At 42.5% G+C, this 20,580-nt stretch overlaps 1 protein-coding gene across 1 annotated transcript; it reads left to right on the forward strand.

Moving 5' to 3' along the window:
* The first annotated feature begins 18,647 nt into the window (after window positions 1-18,647).
* On the forward strand, window positions 18,648-19,591 carry LOC123185496 (vegetative cell wall protein gp1). The gene has a single exon (XM_044597373.1). The coding sequence runs from the start codon at window positions 18,712-18,714 to the stop codon at window positions 19,288-19,290; it is 579 nt and encodes a 192-aa protein (XP_044453308.1). The 5' UTR covers window positions 18,648-18,711; the 3' UTR covers window positions 19,291-19,591.
* The last annotated feature ends 989 nt before the right edge of the window (window positions 19,592-20,580 follow it).

Here is a 20,580-nt window from a genome sequence, read left to right on the forward strand (position 1 = left end):
GATGGGTACTTGGTATGTTGACTTTTGCGTAGACCTCCCTGGCAACGGCGCCAGAAATCCTTCTTGCTACCTCTTGAGCACTGTGTTGGTTTTCCCCGAAGAGGAAGGGATGATGCAGCAAAGTTGCGTAAGTATTTTCCTCAGTTTTTTGAGAACCAAGGTATCAATCCAGTAGGAGGCTATGCACGAGTCCCTCGTACCTGCACAAAATAAATAAATCCTCGCAACCAACGCGAATAGGGGTTGTCAATCCCTACACGGCCACTTACGAGAGTGAGATCTGATAGATATGATAAGATAATATTTTTGGTATTTTTGTGATAAAGATGCAAAGTAAAATAAAGGCAAAGTAAAAAACCAAAGGAAATAACTAAGTAGTAGGAGATTAATATGATAAAGATAGACCCGGGGGCCATAGTTTCACTAGTGGCTTCTCTCGAGAGCATAAGTATTCTACGGTGGGTGAACAAATTACTGTTGAGTAATTAACAGAATTGAGCATAGTTATGAGAATATCTAGGTATGATCATGTATATAGGCATCACGTCCGAGACAAGTAGACCGACTCCTGCCTGCATCTACTACTATTACTCCACTCATTGACCGCTATCCAGCATGCATCTAGAGTATTAAGTTAAAAACAGAGTAACGCCTTAAGCAAGATGACATGATGCAGAGGGATAAACTCATGCAATATGATGAAAACCCCATCTTGTTATCCTCGATGGCAACAATACAATACGTGCCTTCTGCCCCTACTATCACTGGGAAAGGACAACGCAAGATTGAACCCAAAGCTAAGCACTTCTCCCATTACAAGAAAGGTCAATCTAGTAGGCCAAACCAAACTGATAATTCGAAGAGACTTGCAAAGATAACCAATCATACATAAAAGAATTCAGAGAAGATTCAAATATTATTCCTAGGTAGACTTGATCATAAACCCACAATTCATCGGTCTCAACAAACACACCACAAAAAGAAGATTACATCAAATAGTTCTCCACAAGGGAGGGGGAAAACATTGTATTGAGATCCAAAAAGAGAGAAGAAGCCATCTAGCTACTAACTATGGACCCGTAGGTCTGAGGTAAACTACTCACACTTCATCGGAAGGGCTATGGTGTTGATGTAGAAGCCCTCCGTGATCGATGCCCCCTCCGGCGGAGCTCCGGAACAGGCCCCAAGATGGGATCTCGTGGATACAGAAAGTTGCGGCGGTGGAATTAGGTTTTTGGCTCCGTATCTGATCGTTTGGGGATACGTAGGTATATATAGGAGGAAGGAGTACGTCGGTGGAGCAACAGGGGGCCCACGAGGGTGGAGGGCGCGCCTTGGGGGTAGGCGCGCCCCACTACCTCGTGGCCTCCTCTTTTGTGTCTTGACGTAGGGTCCAAGTCTCCCAGGTCTTGTTCATTGAGAAAATCACGCTCCCGAAGGTTTCATTCCGTTTGGACTCCGTTTGATATTCCTTTTCTTCGAAACCCTAAAACAGGCAAAAAACATCAATTCTGGGCTGGGCCTCAGGTTAATAGGTTAGTGCCAAAAATAATATAAAAGTGTAAAATAAAGCCCAATAATGTCCAAAAAAGTAGATAATATAGCATGGAGCAATCAAAAATTATAGATACGTTGGAGACGTATCAACTAGTAGTGTTGATTACTATATGGTTTATTTGGTGGAAGATTATATGTTCAGATCTAATATGCTATTTAATACCCTTCTGATCTTGAGCATGATTATTATTTGTGAGTAGTTACCTTTGTTCTTGAGGTCACGGGAGAAATCATGTTGCAAGTAATCATGTGAATTTGATATGTGTTCGATATTTTGATAGTATGTATGTTGTGATTCCCTTAGTGGTGTCATGTGAACGTCGACTACATGACACTTCACCATATTTGGTCCTAGGGGAATGCATTATGGAGTAGCAATTAGATGATGGGTTGCGAGAGTGACAGAAGCTTAAACCCCAGTTTATGCGCTATTCCGTAAGGGACCGATTGGATCAGAAAGTTTAATGCTATAGTTAAAATTTATTCTTAATACTTTTCCCATAGTTGCGGATGCTTGCGGGAGGGTTAATAATAAATAGGAGGTTTGTTCAAGTAAGAACAGCACCTAAGCACCGGTCCACCCACATATCAAATTATCAAAGTAGCGAACACAAATTAAACCAACATGATAAAAGTGACTAGATGAAATTCCCGTGTACCCTCAAGAACGCTTTGCTTATCATAAGAGACCATTTTGGCATGTCCTTTGCCTCAAAAGAATTGGGCTACCTTGATGCACTTTTGTTACTATTATCATTGCTTGCTCGTTACAAATTATCTTGCTATCAAACTACTCCGCTACTTACAATTTCAGCCCTTGCAGACATTACCTTACTGGAAACCACTTGTCATTTCCTTCTGCTCCTCGTTGGGTTCGACACTCTTACTTATCGAAAAGAGCTACAATTGATCCCTATGCTCGTGGGCCATCAAGGCTATTTTCTGGCGCCGTTGCCGGGGAGTGAAGCGCCTTTGGTAAGTGGAATTTGGTAAGGAAAATTTATATAGTGTGCTAAAATTTATTTTCACTTGTTACTATGGAAAAAATTCTTTAAGGGGTTTGTTAGGGGTATCTTCACCTCGTCCGGAACCAAAATTAGCTACTCCTCAACCTACTGCACCTACTGAAAATATTGAATATGAAATTCCTTCGAGTATGCCAGAAAAACTGCGAGCTAATCCTTATGCAGGAGATGGAACTGAACATCCTGATATGCACTTGATATATGTGGAACAAATTTGTGGATTGTTTAAGCTCACAGGTTTATCCGGGGATAAAGTTATCAAGAAGGTTTTCCCTTTATCTTTGAAGGGATAAGCGTTGGCATGGTATAGGCTATGCGATGATATTGGATCATGGAATTGGAGTTCCACCAAAAAAATTATCCTATGCATCTAGTTCATCGTGATCAGAATTATATATATAATTTTTGGCCTCGTGAAGGAGAAAGTATCACTCTAGCTTAGGGGAGGCTTAAGTCAATGTTATATTCATGCCCAAATCATGAGCTCTCAAGAGGAATTATTATTTAGAATTTTTATTCTCGGCTTTCTCGTAATGATCAAACCATGCGTGATACTTCTTGTGTTGGTTCCTTTATGAAGAAGACTATTGAATTCTGGTGGGATCTCCTAGAAAGAATTAAACGCAATTCTGAAGATTGGGAACTCGACAAAGGTAAAGAGTCTGGTATTAAATTTGAGTATGATTGTGTTAAATCTTTTATGGATACCGATGCTTTTCAAAAGTTTAGCACTAAATATGGACTTGACTTTGAGATAGTGGCCTCCTTTTGTGAATCATTTTCTACTCATGTTGAACTCGCTAAAGAGAAGTGGTTTAAATATCACCCACCTATTAAAGAAGAAATTAAAGAACCGGTACCAGTTAAATAAGAAACTATACTTTATAATGTTGATCCAGTTGTTCCTTCTGCTTATATTGACAAACCACCTTTCTCTGTTAGGATAAAGGAACATGTCAACTGTGGTTAACAAAAGCTATATTAGAACACCTAAACCTAATGAGCAAATTAAAGTTGAACTTAGTATTGCTATGGTTAAAGATCTCTTAGAAGAAGATATGGATGGGCATGTTATTTACTTTTGTGAAGAAGGTGCTAGAATTGCCAAACCTGATAAGAAAGATAAACATAGACTCGTTGTTGGCATGCTTGTCATTTCAGTTAAAATAGGAGATCACTGTTATCATGGTTTATGTGACATGGGTGCTAGTGTGAGTGCTATTCCTTACACCTTATATCAAGAAATTATGAAAGACATAGCACATGCAGAGTTAGAAGACATAGATGTTACTATTAAAGTGGCTAACAGAGACACCATATCACCATTTGGGATTGTTAGAGATGTTGAAGTCTTGTGTGGGAAAATAAAATACCCTACTGATTTTCTTGTCCTTGGTTCCCCACAAGATGACTTTTGTCCCATTATCCTTGGTAGAACTTTCTTGAATACAGTTAATGCTAAAATAGACTTTAAAAAATAAACTGTTGGTGTTAGCTTTGGTGTTGAGTCTCATGAGTTTAATTTTTCCAAGTTTAGTGGAAATCTTCATGAAAAAGAATTGCCTAGTAAGGATGAATTAATTGGTCTTTCTTCTATTGCTGTACCACCTACTGATCCTTTAGAACAATATTTGCTAGACCATGAGAATGATTTTCTTATGCATGAAAGAAATGAAATAGATAAATTTTTCTTTGAACAACGTCCTTTATTTAAACAATTTGGCTATTGAAACTCTGGGGGTCCTCCTCCACCTATGTTTCAATTAAAACAATTGCCAGACACTTTGAAATATGCTTATCTTGATGAAAAGAAGATATATCCTATTATTATTAGTGCTAACCTTTCAGAACATGAAGAAGAAAGATTATTGAAAGTTCTAAGGAAGCACTGAGCTGCTATTGGATATACTCTTGATGATTCAAAGGGCATTAGTCCCACTCTATGTCAGCACAAAATTAATATGGAACCTGATGCTAAACCCGTTGTTGATCACCAATGTCGGTTAAATCCAAAGATGAAAGAAGTGGTAAGAACGGAAATATTAAAACTTCTGGAAGCAGGTATAATCTATCATATAGCTCATAGTAGATGGGTAAGTCATGTTCATTGTGTTCCTAAGAAACGAGGTATAACTGTTGTTCCTAATGATAAGAATGAACTTATTCCACAAAGAATTGTCACAGGCTATAGAATGGTAATTGATTTTAGAAAATTAAACAAAGCAACTAGAAAAGATCATTACCCTTTGCCTTTTATTGATCGAATGCTTGAAAGATTATCTAAACACACACACTTTTGCTTCCTTGATGGATATTCTGGATTTTCACAAATACCTATTTCTCAACCTAATCAAGAAAATACCACTTTTACTTGTCCCTTTAGAACTTATACTTATAGACGTATGCCTTTTGGTTTATGTAATGCACCTGCTACCTTTCAAAGATGTATGTCTGCTATATTCTCTTTCTTTTGTGAAAAGATAGTTGAGGTTTTCATGGATGACTTTTCTGTTTATGGGAAGTCTTCTGATGATTGTTTAAGCAATCTCGATTGAGTTTTGTAGAGATGTGAACAAACAAATCTTGTCTTGAATTGGGAAAAGTGCCACTTTATGGTTAATGAAGGCATTGTCTTGGGTCGTAAATTTTTTGAAAGAGGTATTGAAGTGGACCAAGACAAGGTTGATGCAATTGAAAAAATGCCATGTCCTAAAGATATAAAAGGTATTCGTAGTTTCTTAGGTCATGCTGGTTTCTATAGGAGATTTATCAAAGACTTCTCAAAAAATTCTAGGCCTCTTACTAGTCTCTTGCAAAAGGATATTCCTTTTGTTTTTGATGATGATTGTTTAGAAGCCTTTGAAACACTTAAGAAAGCCTTAATTTCTGCACCTATTGTTCAACCACCTGATTGGAACTTGCCTTTTGAAATTATGTGTGATGTTAGTGATTATGCTGTTGGTGATGTTCTAGGACAAAGAGTTGATAAGAAACTCAATGTTATTCATTATGCTAGTAAAACTCTAAACAGTGCTCAAAGAAATTATGCTACTACTGAAAAGGAATTCTTAGCAGTTGTGTTTGCTTGTGATAAATTTAGACCTTATGTTGTTGATTCCAAAGTAACTATTCACACAGACCATGCTGCTATCAAATATCTTATGGAAAAGAAAGATGCTAAACCTAGACTTATTGGATGGGTTCTCTTGTTACAAGAATTTGATTTACATATCATTGATATAAAAGGAGCCAAGAACCCAGTTGTTGATAATTTGTCTAGGCTTGAAAATGTGCTTGATGACCCACTACCTATTGATGATAGTTTTCCCGATGAGCGGTTAGCTGCAATAAATGTTTCTCATAGTACTCCTTGGTATGCTGATTATGCTAATTACAATGTTGCTAAATATTTACCACCTAGCTTTACATACCAACAAAAGAAAATTTTCTTGTATGATTTAAGACATTACTTTTGGGATGACCCACATCTTTATAAAGAAGGAGTAGATGGTATTATTAGACGTTGTGTACCTGAGCATGAATAGGGACAAATCCTATGGAAATGTCACTCAGAGGCTTATGTAGGGCATCATGCTGAGAACTGCTCACAAGGTATTGCAATCTGGATTTTATTGGCCTACTCTCTTCAAGGATGGCCGTAAGTTCGTCTTATCTTGTGATAAATGTCAAAGGATAGGTAATATCGGTAAGTGTCAAGAAATGCCTATGAATTATTCACTTGCTGTTGAACCATTTGATGTTTGGGGATTTGATGACATGTTACATTTTCCTTCCTCTAACGGGTATACACATATTTTGGTTGCTGTTGATTATGTTACTAAATGGGTAGAAGCTATTCCAACTAGTAGTGTTGATCACAAACACCTCTATTAAAATGCTTAAGGAAGTTATTTTCCCAAGGTTTGGAGTCCCTAGATATTTAATGACTGATGGTGGTTCACACTTTATTCATGGTGCTTTCCGTAAAATGCTTGCCACGTATGATGTTAACCATAGAATTGCATCACCCTATCATCCTCAGTCTAGTGGTAAAGTTGAACTTAGCAATAGAGAAATGAAATTAATTTTGCAAAAGACTGTCAATAGGTCTAGGAAGAATTCGTCTAAGAAATTAGATGATGCACTTTGGGCTTATAGAACAGCATATAAAAATCCTATGGGTATGTCTTGTTATAAAATGGTTTATGGAAAAGAATATCATTTGCCTCTTGAGTTAGAACATAAAGCATATTGGGCAATCAAAGAACTCAATTATGATTTCAAACTTGCTGGTGAAAAGAGGTTATTTGATATTAGCTCATTAGATGAATGGAGAACCCAAGCTTATGAAAATGCAAAACTATTTAAAGAAAAAGCTAAAAGATGGCATGACAAAAGAATTCAAAAGCGTGGGTTTAAAGTCGAAGAATATATTCTTTTGTACAACTCTCGTTTCACATTCTTCGTAAGAAAACTCCTCTCAAAATGGGAAGGCCCATACGTCATTAAGGAGGTTTATCGGTCTGGAGCCATCGGAATAAATAATTCCGAAGGTACTAACCCGAAGGTTGTCAATGGGCAACGAATAAAGCATTATATCTCAGGTACGCCTATTAATATTGAAAGTAATATTATCCAAACTATGACACCGGAAGAACACATAAAAGAGTCCTTCCGGAACACTCCAGAATCGTGAAAATAAGGAGGTACGTGATACGGTAAGTAAACGGACTCCGAAAAATACGCAAAAATATTTTTTATCAGTTTTGGAATATTTTAAAATTTTGGGAATAAAGAAACTTCCAGAAAGCGTCCCCTGGTGGGCACAATACACTAGGGCATGCCAGGCTGGTGCGCCCAGGTGGGTTGTGCCCACCTGGGACACCTTCCGTACTCCTTTTTCTACCATATACTTGTCCACCAAGATAAAAAATCTATATATACTTCTTGAACCTGTTGATCACCGTATCATGGAGAAATCCTCTGTTCTCTTTTCTTGTTGTTTCCTACGCAGTTTTGAAAATATGCCGTCCCAAGACTCCGACGGGGAGGGCTATGTCTCACATCTCATTGCTAACCCAAAGACCTATGGGGACCTATCTCCTTATGGTCAAACTACGGATGATGAGGAGGATGCTCACTTGATGAGGATCGACGATTCAAGCTCAGAGGAGAATGATGTTCCTCTACCTCAACCTGGGGATATGCACATAAAGTTCAAGAAGTCCAGTCTCCCTAAGAGAGCTAGCCGTTCTAATAACCGATCTATTCCTTCTCGTTTTTGGCAGAAAAGCAAAGGAGATTTATGTGACAAGATCTTGAAGCTGGAGTTGGAGGTCGATGATTTAAAAGAGGAAATTGCTCTCCTCAACTACAACATGAAAAGGTTGAAGGCACAATTGCCCTCACTACCGCCATCACCATCTTCACCACCAAAGGAGAATTGAGTATCGGGTATGGGCACTCCCCTTGGCTTCCGCCAAGCTTGGGGGAGGTGCCCCGGTATCGTATCATCCCACTATCTTTTTACTTTCACTTATTTTAGTTCGATCCTTTTGCTTTAGATGAATAAAAGTTTAGTTCGATCCTTTCTTCTTTGAGAGTTTGCTTAGTGATCCATCCTTGTAATCGTGTGCAAGTTATATAATAAAGTTTAGTATGAGTTTTGCTTTCTTTACTTTCATGTTGCAAATAAAGAAAAGAAATAAGAAATGAAACAAATAAAAGAAAGGAAATAAATAATGAAAAGATTATATACTAATCCTATGGTACGTGATGGCACCACATAAGGAAAAGTATAAGTAAAAAATTTTATTAGAGATTGACAAACATAGCATTAGTCAATGATGCAACTCATGAAAGAATTAATAAGGGAAGAGAAGATTCGCATATAAATATACTATCCTAGAAATCTTTTGTGATTGTGAACCCTCATCAAAATATTATATGCCAAAATTGTTGACGTTGGACAAGGAAGACAACATAATGATTTATGTTTGTTCCTATTCACATAGAAGTCATATTGTCATAGATCCTTTAACATGTGGTTCTTGCCCCCTATCTTTGCTCGCCAAAAACTCTGCACTAAGTACAGATACTACTTGTGCATCCAAAAAACCTTAAACCCAAATCTTATTTTCAAGTGTCCACCATACCTACCTAGGGATTGAGCAAGATCCCTCAAGTAAGTTGTCATCGGTGCAAAAAGGCAATAAAAATTGCTTCTAAAAGTGTGAGATCATTTAGAGTAAGAGAAAATTGAGCGTTGCACGAACTTGTGATGGTGAAGAATAAAATCGATAGACTGCATAATAAAGGTCGCTATCACAAGGGGCAATGTAACGTGACGTTCTTTTGCACTAAGGGATTGAGCATAAAAACAAATAAGCGCATGGAAACCTCTGCTTCCCTGTGCGAAGAGCCTATCTTTTAATTTTATACAAAGAGTCAAAGTTTTTCTCTCCGTTCCTTTTATTTTTCTCTTTTGGCAAGCATCATGTGGTGAGGAAAGATCTAGGCACATATGTCCAGTTGAATATGAGTGGCATGAGTTATTATTGTTGACATCACCTTTGAGGTGAGTATGTTGGGAGGCAAAATCATAAGCCCCTATCTTTCTATGTGTCCGGTTGAAACGTTTTGCTCATGGGTACGAGGTGAGTGTTAGCAATCATAGAAGACTATATGATGGTTGAGTATGTGGACTTACCTAAAGGCTCCGACACGTCACTCTTCCTGAAAAGATGATGAATTGTAGTTGCAAAGTTGACTGAGAACATAGTTTGTTGGTTTCTAATAGAATTTTTGCTTTATACTTCGATTGTGTGATGAACTATTACTTATTCATGATAAGTATATGATAAAAGTTCTATGATAAAAGTCCTATGTTTAATTTGGTTGCTGTTATAATAATCAACATGATGCTTCTATGTCCGTATTTTGTTTTTATCAACACATCTCTCTCAAAGCATGTGGACATGTTTTTCGATTTTGGTTTTCGCTTGAGGACAAGCGAGGTCTAAGCTTGGGGGAGTTGATACGTCCATTTTGCATCATGTTATCTTACTGTTATTTATAATGTTTTTATCCATAATAATGCTTTTTGGAGTAATTCTAATGCCTTTTCTCTCAAAATTTGCAAGGTAGACACCAAGAGGGAGAATTCCGGCAGCTAGAAATCTGGACCTCAAAAAGCTATGTCAGGCTATCTATTCTGCACAGCTTCAAATGAGCTTAAACTTCACGGGGATTTTTTATGAAATATATAAGAATTATTGGAGCAAATAACTACCATAGGGGGGCCACTAGGTGGGCACAACCCACCTGGACGTGCCAGGGCCCCCTCGCGCGCATTGGGGGGTTGTGGCCTCCTCGGCCCACCTCTGGTGCCCATCTTTTGGTATATAAGTCATTTGACCTAGAAAAAAAATAAGAGGAGGACTTTCGGGATGAAGCGCCGCCGCCTCGAGGCGGAACTTGGGTAAGAGCACTTTTGCCCTCCGACAGAGCGATTCCGCCGGGGGAACTTCCCTCCCGGAGGGGGAAATCATCGTCATCGTCATCACCAACAACTCTCCCATCTTGGGGAGGGCAATCTCCATCAACATCTTCAACAGAACCATCTCCTCTCAAACCCTAGTTCACCTGTTGTGTTCAATCTTGTTGTCGAAACTATAGATTGGTACTTGTGGGTGACTAGTAGTGTTGATCACATCTTGTAGTTGATTACTATATGGTTTATTTGGTGGAAGATTATATGTTCAGATCCAATATGCTATTTAATACCCCTCTGATCTTGAGCATGGTTATTATTTGTGAGTTGTTACCTTTGTTCTTGAGGTCACGGGAGAAATCATGTTGCAAGTAATCATGTGAATTTGATATGTGCTCGATATTTTGATAGTATGTATGTTGTGATTCCCTTAGTGGTGTCATGTGAACATCGACTACATGACACTTCACCATATTTGGGCCTAAGGAAATGCATTGTGGAGTAGCAATTAGATGATGGGTTGCGAGAGTGACAGAAGTTTAAACTCCAGTTTATGCGATGTTCCGTAAGGGACTGATTGGATCTAAAAGTTTAATGCTATGGTTAGAATTTATTCTTAATACTTTTCTCGTAGTTGCAGATGCTTGCGCGAGGGTTAATCATAAGTAGGAGGTTTTTTCAAGTAAGAACAACACCTAAGCACCGGTCCACCCACATATCAAATTATCAAAGTAGCGAACACAAATTAAACCAACATGATGAAAGTGACTAGATGAAATTCCTGTGTACCCTCAAGAACGCTTTGCTTATCATAAGAGACCATTTTGGCATGTCCTTTGCCTTAAAAGGATTGGGCTACCTTGATGCACTTTTGTTACTATTATCGTTGCTTGCTCGTTACAAATTATCTTGCTATCAAACTACTCCGCTACTTACAATTTCAGCCCTTGCAGACATTACCTTACTGGAAACTACTTGTCATTTCTTTCTGCTCCTCGTTGGGTTCGACATTCTTACTTATCGAAAAGAGCTACAATTGATCCCCTATACTTGTGGGTCATCAGTGCACGTGCAACTGACCCCGCTCCCCTCCTGACCCTAGTTGCAGTCGTTTTGGGCTCATGCAGTTGCAATCGGTTTACAAATACTTGCAGTTGCACATGCAACTGGCACCGACAACTCCTGTCATGGCCCGAGTTGCAATCGCTTTGAGCCCATATAGTTGTAATTGGGATACAACGCTTGTAGTTGCATGTCTAGTGTGGGCATGCAACTGGACCCGACAACTCCTATCCTGACCCTACTTGCAGTCGCTTTGGGCCCATGCAGTTGCTGTCGGGTTACAACGCTTGCAATTGCATGTCTAATGATGGACATGCAACTAGCCCCAACAACACTCTCCCAATCCCAGACGACATCGCTTTGTGCCCATTCAGTTGCAGTCAGGTTATAACGCTTGTAGTTGCATGTCTAGTAGTGGACATGTAACTCGCCCTTATTCGGTCCCTGTCCTATTTTTCAATCTCAACTTCACTATTGTGTTGACATGGTGATTTATTTTAATAAATATAATAATAGGCAAAATAAAACTAAACAGTCAATTTTGCAATTTCTCAATCAACAAAACAAAAAAATACTCGCATATTTGTGTCCCTAGTGCATACAAAACGGAAAAAAAAAGAAACGGAAAAAGATAAAGAAAAAAGGCCACATTGCAAGAAGGGAGAGGCGCATACATAAAAAACAGCCACACGCCAGGCTGCAACAGTCATTTTTTAGAGAAAAGGCCACCTCCCGACTTTAAATTAATGAAGCCCTTACAACAACCAAAAACAACACAACGTAGACAAAGATAGAAATAAAGAAAACAAACGGCGGGATGCAATGATGCCGAGGAACATCCACACACCCCAGAAAACTACAAGCCACAACGATTGTAAGAGAAGAGCTGCTTGGGGTCTTTTGAGTTATGCTCCATGATCAAGCAATCGTTGTTGAGGACGAAGCCACCAAGGGAACAAGCCGACAAGGGAGGCCATGCCATCGCCAACCCGGAGACGTCAACAAAGACAACGCCAACCAGCTCCATCACCTAGAGAAGCTCCTTGCTCCCTCTCCCATGAGTGAAAGGGCATCGAATTTGGGTGATGGCTACGCTCGCCTCCCTCGAGCCTGGATGAAAATTGTCGTCAAGGTCCTGTGGAGCGGGCTCTGAGCACCACCTCACAGCGGGAACATGTACACCTGAAGTGTGCTACCGTCAAGGCCACGGAACCGCCAACACGAAGAAAAGAAGTTGTCGTCCACCACCACACCATGATCTCCAAGAGGAAGGGCCTTGTTCAAAAGACGAAGCCTCCAAGAAGGTAACGATGCATGATCGTCGCCGCTGCCCGATCCGGAAACGGACCATGGGTTTTCACCTTGAGCACGGGGGACGGGCAACCTAGAGTGACGCCTATGAGAAACCAATTTGTTATGACAATTTTAAATGGACCAACAAATAGCAGCCAAACCAACAGTATAGATCTTCTCATGTCTAGGCAGAAAAGCATAGCACCAAGCATGATATTTCCAAATATCATTAGCACACATATAAGATTAAATAAGATGAGTTCAAAAACTAAGTCTGAAAAGATGAGTTCATATACACTACCTCTGTACCAAAATGTAAGATGGTTTTGTAGGCTAAACAAACCTACAAAAGACACTTACTTTGGGACGGAGTAAGTATTCTATATTCCGATAGTGAGTGAACAGAAATAAAAAAATTGTGCACACGGCGGCTGTAGCACGAACTTGAAAGAAAACTAATACTAGTACTAGCACATTTCTTTCTGGGACAAGAGCTGAATGATGTTTCCTGGGCTTGCCATGCCGGCCGTCTCTTCGTGTCCTAGAAAGATGGGACAACAGTACAATACACCCTTACAGCCAGAGCATCTCCAATTCTCCATTGTCTACATTTGAGTACGTATATTCATAACAAGTTATCATGCTAAGTTGTTGAAACATAATTATTCCCCAGGAGTCCAGCAAACCGTCGCACGCAAAACCCTCTTCTTTCCTCAGAAGAAGATGCGATCGGCTGCTCCAGTGGGCAAGCAATGATTCCGGCGAAGAAACTTCGGATAAAGGGTAGAAAGAAACCATGTACTTGCCATGGCCACTGGGCTCTCGCTGTCTTTTTCCTTCCCCGTCGGGCGAGGCATGTGCGTGCGTGCAAGCATGCAACTGAACCGGCCGCTTTGCCGTCCGGGTAATTCTGTCCCCGGCCCGCACGCACGCACGCACGATCGATCGGCCGAGGTTAACAGACAAACCGACGATTCCTTCCCCGCGGCGCACGCGTGGGAGATCGATGCACGCATCCATCACGGCCGGTGGCCGGGCGCTCCTCCGGCCGTTCACCAACCGGAAAGGAATCGCGAGAACAGCGATGGGCGCGCGTAAGCCGCCATCATCGTCTACGTCTACTATCTGTATGGGGTATGCCGAGCTAGCTTGTGCAAAGACGGAATACACACCGGAGTTAGTGCGAGCACAGTGCCGGTGATGCATGCGGAGGCGATCGATGACATGGCAACTACTACTGCATAGCATACGCATCAGAATCGGATGCTCCTTTTCATTATAGTAGTAGTACTTGATTGCTGGCTAGTGGAGTAGAGTGTAGTGGTGGTAGACTCGGACCGGTAGCTAGTGCGCCCGGCGGCATTTGCTGGTCGATCTCGGTGTAGAATACGCAACCCCGGTGCGGTTGACATGTATACTTTGAGCCGGATATTTGGCATTTCGATGTAGCTAGTGCGCCCGGCGGCATTTGCTGGTCGATTTCGGTGTAGAATACGCAAACTGGTAGTGTAGTCCCCCTCCTATCGGTTGCAGATGGTACGGGCCAGCCGGAGCGAGGGAAGGAGAGATGTCCAGCGTTTTTATTTCGAACCGTGCGACAACGAGCCATGTTTTTTAGCGCGGGATTCTCGTGGAAATGCTACGGTTTCATGCGACGGATTAATGCGAAAGTTCCGGGAAATCCAGCCGCGTCTGGAGTCCGGACCGCAGAGATTCCGTAGGATTTCCGTGTGATTTTGGTCGCTGTTGCTCCGTGCGGGTGGATGAGAAGTTGAGATTTGAGAACATATATTTCCAAGGGGAACCAAGCGACCTTGGCCGGCTGATCCCGTGAGGAACATAAACCTCGTAGTAGACTAAATAACGAAATAGTTGGGCGTTAGAGCATCTACACCCGGGCGCCTCAAACTCGTCTTATACGTCTGGATGGATTGCTCACTGTCCGGTCCTAAAATTTTAACCCAAACGAATATCTTAAATGGGTCTCAAACACTCGGACTGACCGGCGCCCCTCATATCCAGTTTAAATATGAGCTAGATTTTGGAGCGCCCGGGCACGCCCGTCACGTCGGACCTGACAGCCCGACCCCATCGCAAATTATACCAAATTCACCCCCAAGACATGTCGGATTCATTTGCCTCTCTTCTTCCTCCTCCGCGTCGTCCGTCTTGCAGCCCCGCCGCCGTGTGCGCTCCGCAGTCGTTCCTAGCCTCTACGTGTCAGCTCCGGCAGAGCAGTACTCTCTCCCCCGTCCTCGGTGGGAGGGACGTCGTCGCCGGCCCGAATGCCATCGTGTTACGTCCGACAACTCTCTGGCTCTACCTTGCGCTTGATGTGTTCGATAAATTGTCCAACCGGATTTTTTGTGATTTTGTTAGGGAAAACGATGGATACCGATACTTCGTCGGACGAGGAGTATGGACCGACGGAGCTTGATCAAATGATTCATGATGAGTTGTTCGATTCCTCATATTCGGACGAAGAAATGGACATGATTATGCTCATGAGCATGCAAGAGGAAATGGACCGGCAAGTGGAGCATATTCTCAACTTTAAGGGCTCGATCAAAGGGGAAAGAATGATCAATCGGGACAGGATGTCAGGAACAAAGCTACTGCATGGGGACTACTTTGCTCACAAACCTACTTTCTCGGATGATCCATAGTTTCGTCGGCGTTTTCGCATGCGCAAACCATTGTTTTTACGCATAGTGGAGGGAGTGGAGGCACACTACTACTACTTCAAGCTCACAAGGGATTGCTGTGGACAACTCTCTTTCTCTGCAAGTAGAAGTTCACGGCTGCTCCAAGGATACTCACACTTGGTACCGGTGCAGATGTCGTTGGTGAGATGGTCAGGATGAAGAGAGCACGTGCTTGAAAACTACTGTCAAGTTTGCCTGCGCCTTGGTGAAGGTGTTTGGATCTGAGTATCTCAGAGACAAATGCACGGGACAAGGAGAAGTTGTTGGCTATTGAAGAGGCAATGGGGTTTTCAGAAATGCTCTGATCAATTGATTGCATGCATTGGCAATGAAAGAACTGACCAAAGATTTGCGGGGAATGTATCAAGGTCACACCAGAGAGACCACCATTATACTAGAAGCGGCAGCATCACATGACTTATGGATTGGGCACGCTTTCTTTGAAATGTCGGGTTCTCACAATGACATCAAAGTGTTTCAACGATCTCCGGTGTTCATGAGGCTTTGCAATGAGGAATCATTGTCGTGTAACTACACCATCAACGGTCGATAGTACAACATGGATACTATCTTGCCGATGGTATCTGTTCTCAGTGGGCGGCGTTTGTGAGGACCATACGAACCATATGATAATAAGTAGAGCCACTTTCCAACAATACAGGAAGTGGCTAGGAAGGATGTGGAGAGGGCATTTGGTGTGCTTCAAACTTGTCGGGGAATTGAGCGGAGCGCCGCAATGATGTGGGAATCAGAAACTTTGTGGCAGCTGATGACATGTTGTGTTATTCTGCACAATATGATTGTCAAGGCTGAGGATGATGGTATAGTCCAAACCCATGATTTTGAGGCGCATGGAGAACAAGTTGAAATCCCGAAAGATCAAGATGCGGCTCAGGTTATGAAATTTCTGCAGATGCATCAGAATCTTCGAGATCATCAGGTGCACACGCAGTTACTCAATGATCTTGTGGAGCACATATGAACCCGCAATGGCAACCAAGGAGCTGTTTGAATTGTGCACTTAAAATAAATTTTATGTAAACACTATCTATACTTTGCACCAATATTTGTTATATACATGCGACATTGTCTTTTGTGATTGACGTGTATGGATTTGTCAAGTCCTGCTGAAGATGCTCTTAGACTAGCTAACATATGATTAGATCCAACAGTGAGCATATACTCCGACCGATCACGCCATGACAACAGCCTTGATTTGGTTCGCTTCGCAGCCATGCGACGGGTAAGGAGTCGATTTCTATCGGGTTAGCGCGTCCAGATCTGTGGGGAAAACGGTCAAAGTTGCAATCCTGGTTCGGCTCCACCGTGTTTCTGCCATTACAGGATGATGGGTTAAAGATTCAGAAAGAGGCAACACGCCTCAGCTCGCTTTCTTCTTCTTTGCGAAAGCAGAATGCTACGATCTTTTTTCTTTACCTTTAATAAAAAAAGGGAGAATGCTGTGGTTATCTTCCGCTCTTCCTTCATTGGGTCCTAATCTTCCTCAAATAACGTACTCCACTTAGCTTAGTAAAACCAGTCCTACTTACATAAAGCGAATTTGACATTTCAAAAAGAAATTGACCTTTCAAACTTTAACTACCAGTGTCTTTAAATATGTTCAGATAGGATGTTTGAAAAGCATAGAGAGGAGATTTTGTGGCTGCACCAGGCCAGCACCTCTCCTCCGCCGGTAGGTCACCACCCTCCTCCTCCACCACCAGTCCCATCGGTGTGGTAGCGTGGAAAATCGGGAAGGCCTGTATTTATCGGATGGAGCTCTTGTTTTTCACACCTAGGGGCCTTTAGGCCTTGTATAATGGAAGGTGCTTAGAGAGGTGCTTAAAAAAATAAACCGAGTTTTTCTGAAGCACATGTGCCTATTTCTATAGGAGAGACGGTTAGTTAAGCGTCTATCCTGTAGAAATAAGTACCGGTGCTTAAGAAAAGCCTGGTTTATTTTTCTAAACACCTCCCCTAAGCATCTTTCATTGTACAAGGCCTTAGTATGGTTATGGTGGCGTTTTGTTGATGTGGCTGCAATGCAGGTTTGGCGAATGTAGTTCCGTCGAGTCTCCCGTTTTGACGGTTGATGGTGTCGATGACTTATTGACATAAGCTCTGATGATTTTTTTTGCCCTATGAGGTTATGGTTTGTAGGGTTTGTCAGTGTGGCGATGGCGGTGACGGTGGCTTCCTTTTGTAATTTGATCCTCTAGACTCCCTTCCTTCACGATGGTGCGATGATGCCGCGGAATGCCCTTGAGCTCTTTTTGGATGATGAGATCTTAGATCCTTCACGATGTAGCTTCAATGTTTTCCCCCGACAACATTAGTCCAATAGGACCATGGTGTCGGTGACTACATGTGTCGATCAACAACGACTGACTAGCTTCAACGATGAATAGGCAACATTGACGGTGCGCCATCGACTCATTTGGGTAAAGCAAATGTTCAGCTAGAGGGACCTCGTAATACTACCGGTTTTATCACAAGGGCAAACGTCCATCATCATGGGCAGATCTAGGAGGTTGCTATGGGTGTCATGGCACCCCTATGAAAACGAGAAAAAATATACTTCTTTTGTGTAATTTTTGGACTATTTGTTGGATTTACTATGACATTTAGACACAATCATACTACCTTTGTGTAATTTCTCTAAAACTTTTACCTATGTGTTGATATTTGGCACCACTAGCAATTTGCTCGTAGGTCCGCCACTGTCAATCATTCAATGTTAAATGGAGGGTTCTACTCTCTCCGTAACAAAAGTGTAAGAGGCAGTGTTTTTTTGGTAATCCCAACCCTCCTCATGGAGTGCCAACTCTTAATTTTGTTGGAAGTTGTGTCTTTAAAACTATGTCTGTGTCTATTAGTTTGGCCGTTTGAGGAACTTGAGGGAGTATAAATCAAAGTAATCATGATGGAAGCAAACATCATGTACGGTGTGTTAAGGATTGCTTCTTCAAAATCAAAATCCTAGTTTCTCGTGTTTATTTACTTGTGTTTTTTAAGCTAGTCATAGTGGTAGTAATTTAGCTAGTAACATAGCGTACTTCAAAATTTTTTTGCTTATATGGCATGTAGTTAATAAGAAGTAGTAACATGATATGTTACTGTAACATAGCGATTTCCAAGACAAAATGAGTCTATAAATTAATAAATGAAGTCTCTCTATGACACTAATGCTATGTTACTTTGCACCATAAAGATAATAATTTAGACTAGTGTCGTATGCATGACACTAGTATAAGTTACTCCTCGCTATGACCGGCCTTAGAAAAATGGGTGTGTATGAGCCGTGATTTTGGCATGTCTTCTGTAAACTCACAACACCAGGAAAAAGAGTATGCCATTGCCATACGACCCGGCTCCTCTGCCAACGTGTACAGAGGAAGCAAGGCAGGCGTCCACGTCATGCCATGCCACGTGGCGGAGCTAGCCAGCCAGACCGCGCCCCCATTTGCGCGCGCGCCGACGCCATGACCAAACCATAAAAGACCACAAGCCCCACATTTGAGCTCCGAAACTCCACACCACACCACACCACGGCACCACAAGCCACAGCTTCTTTGCAATGCCCAACCCGCCCACCCCCTCCTCGCCGTCGCCGCTCCCGGCCCCGGCGCGCAAATCTCCGTCCAGCCGCCGGCGCCAGCGCCTGCTCGCGTCCCCGAAGCCGTCGTCTGCTCCCACCTCCTCGTCCTCGTCGGCCTCGTCGGCGTCGTCTTCCTCCGCCTCCTTCTCCTTCGCCCCCTTCTCCCCGGCGCCCTCGCCGTTCCACCACCGCTTCCTCTCCCCGCTCCGTGCCTCCGCGGTGCCCTTCTCCTGGGAGCACCGGCCCGGCATCCCCAAGACCCCCGCGCGCGGCGCCGGCGCCCGCAGCAAGTCCGGCGCCCCGTCGCCGCTGCCCCTCCCGCCGTCGCTCTTCTCCAACAACAAGGTGGTCGCCGAGTACTCCTTCGGCGCCGACGGGGCCTACTCCGTCGTCCCCGCGAAGGCGAGGAGGCGCAAGCAGCAGCGGCGGTGGCCGGCGGTGACCGACGCCCTGACCGAGTGGCTGGCCGTGCTGAGCCTCTACCGGTCGTGCACGAGGTCGCGCGACTCCCTCGCCGCCTCAGGCCCGCCGCCGCACCCGCGCCGGTGCTCGCCCTAGGCCTGGCCGGCGAGCCGGCCGGCATCGACCAATACGTAACGTACGTAGAGAGTCGGTGTGCGTGTGCCCGTATTGTCTGTCCTTCCTTTACTTTTTCTTGGGTGTGTGGGTTGTGTTGAGTGCGTGCGTACGTACGTATACGTTCGGTGGTGCCCGATCGTAGCACCGCCGATGAATTAGGAATGTGCTTGCGAATTTGGTGACATGACGCTGTAATTAAGGGTGTCTTTTCGTGTGTCGGTATGTGCATGTGCTTGCTCCAATAATTAATGGATAATTCGGCACGATTGATTGATTTTTAGTACTATTAGGCCAGTTGTGATTAAACGAGTATTTTATTGTTGGTTAAAGGATTCAATAATGTTAGTTTTACACTTGGCATTATTACATGCATGTGGGTGGTGCACTGCTGAGGATGGATGTCTTCTGCAGTTTCTCTTTTCCAGAAAATGTGCTACGAGTACGCTATATTTGTGATTTGTTAGATTGCATGCACTATCACGGTCAAGTGGGGCACGACTGTTGCAAGCACGATATGATTGTCGAGGATATGTTGCTATACTATTGTCTTCTCTTTTGTAGAATGCTTCATGGTTTTTTAGGGATGAAACAGTAAATAAGTGTCCTACTCTACTGTACATCGTTTGGTGGCCGACGATCTTGCCGTGCCTTAATGGAATGCATGGTGTTCATGTAAGGAAAAAAATGCCCTACTGTATAAGTCTGTTCAACATAGAATTATAAAATCAAAGTAAATAGTTTTCATGTGTTCACAGATTTTTTTATATATTTACATAAAGAAAGAATCGGAGTTAAATAAAATGACTTCCAGAGGTGGATAGTTTTTTGAATGAAGGCTATATATAAATATCAAGATGATACCAATTACACCCTGCCTCGAGAACGATACGATATCAAGAGCTAGTCAAAATATCGAGGTGTTAGGTTTATTAAGCAAATAGCACTTACATTTTCCATATTATGCTAGTATTGCCGTCTCATATCATACAGATTTGGCATTGACCGCTTGCATACAAGACGATTAATCATTGAGATATTCTTTTAGGTATCATGTTGTGGCAAGTGTTGCTTTACAAAAACCACAAATGTGGATGTTTGCAGACTTCCAAACTTTGCATGCGTACGTGAAGTCTGCAAACGTCCGCATATGTGGTTTTTGTATTAGCTCAGAGAACAACTGGGCTGGCTATGCGCAGAAAAGAGAGTACAGAGCAAGCCGCAGTATGAGGAGTACCATGGTTCACATGTCAGTGAAACAAAACTATCATT

This window comes from Triticum aestivum, chromosome 2A (genome assembly GCF_018294505.1).
Source record: "Triticum aestivum cultivar Chinese Spring chromosome 2A, IWGSC CS RefSeq v2.1, whole genome shotgun sequence".
Taxonomy (NCBI): Eukaryota; Viridiplantae; Streptophyta; class Magnoliopsida; order Poales; family Poaceae; genus Triticum; species Triticum aestivum.

What these genes read in the sequence shown, in the direction of transcription:
- LOC123185496 (XM_044597373.1), top strand. Translation starts at nt 18,712, where the DNA reads ATGCCCAACCCGCCCACCCCCTCCTCGCCGTCGCCGCTCCCGGCCCCG.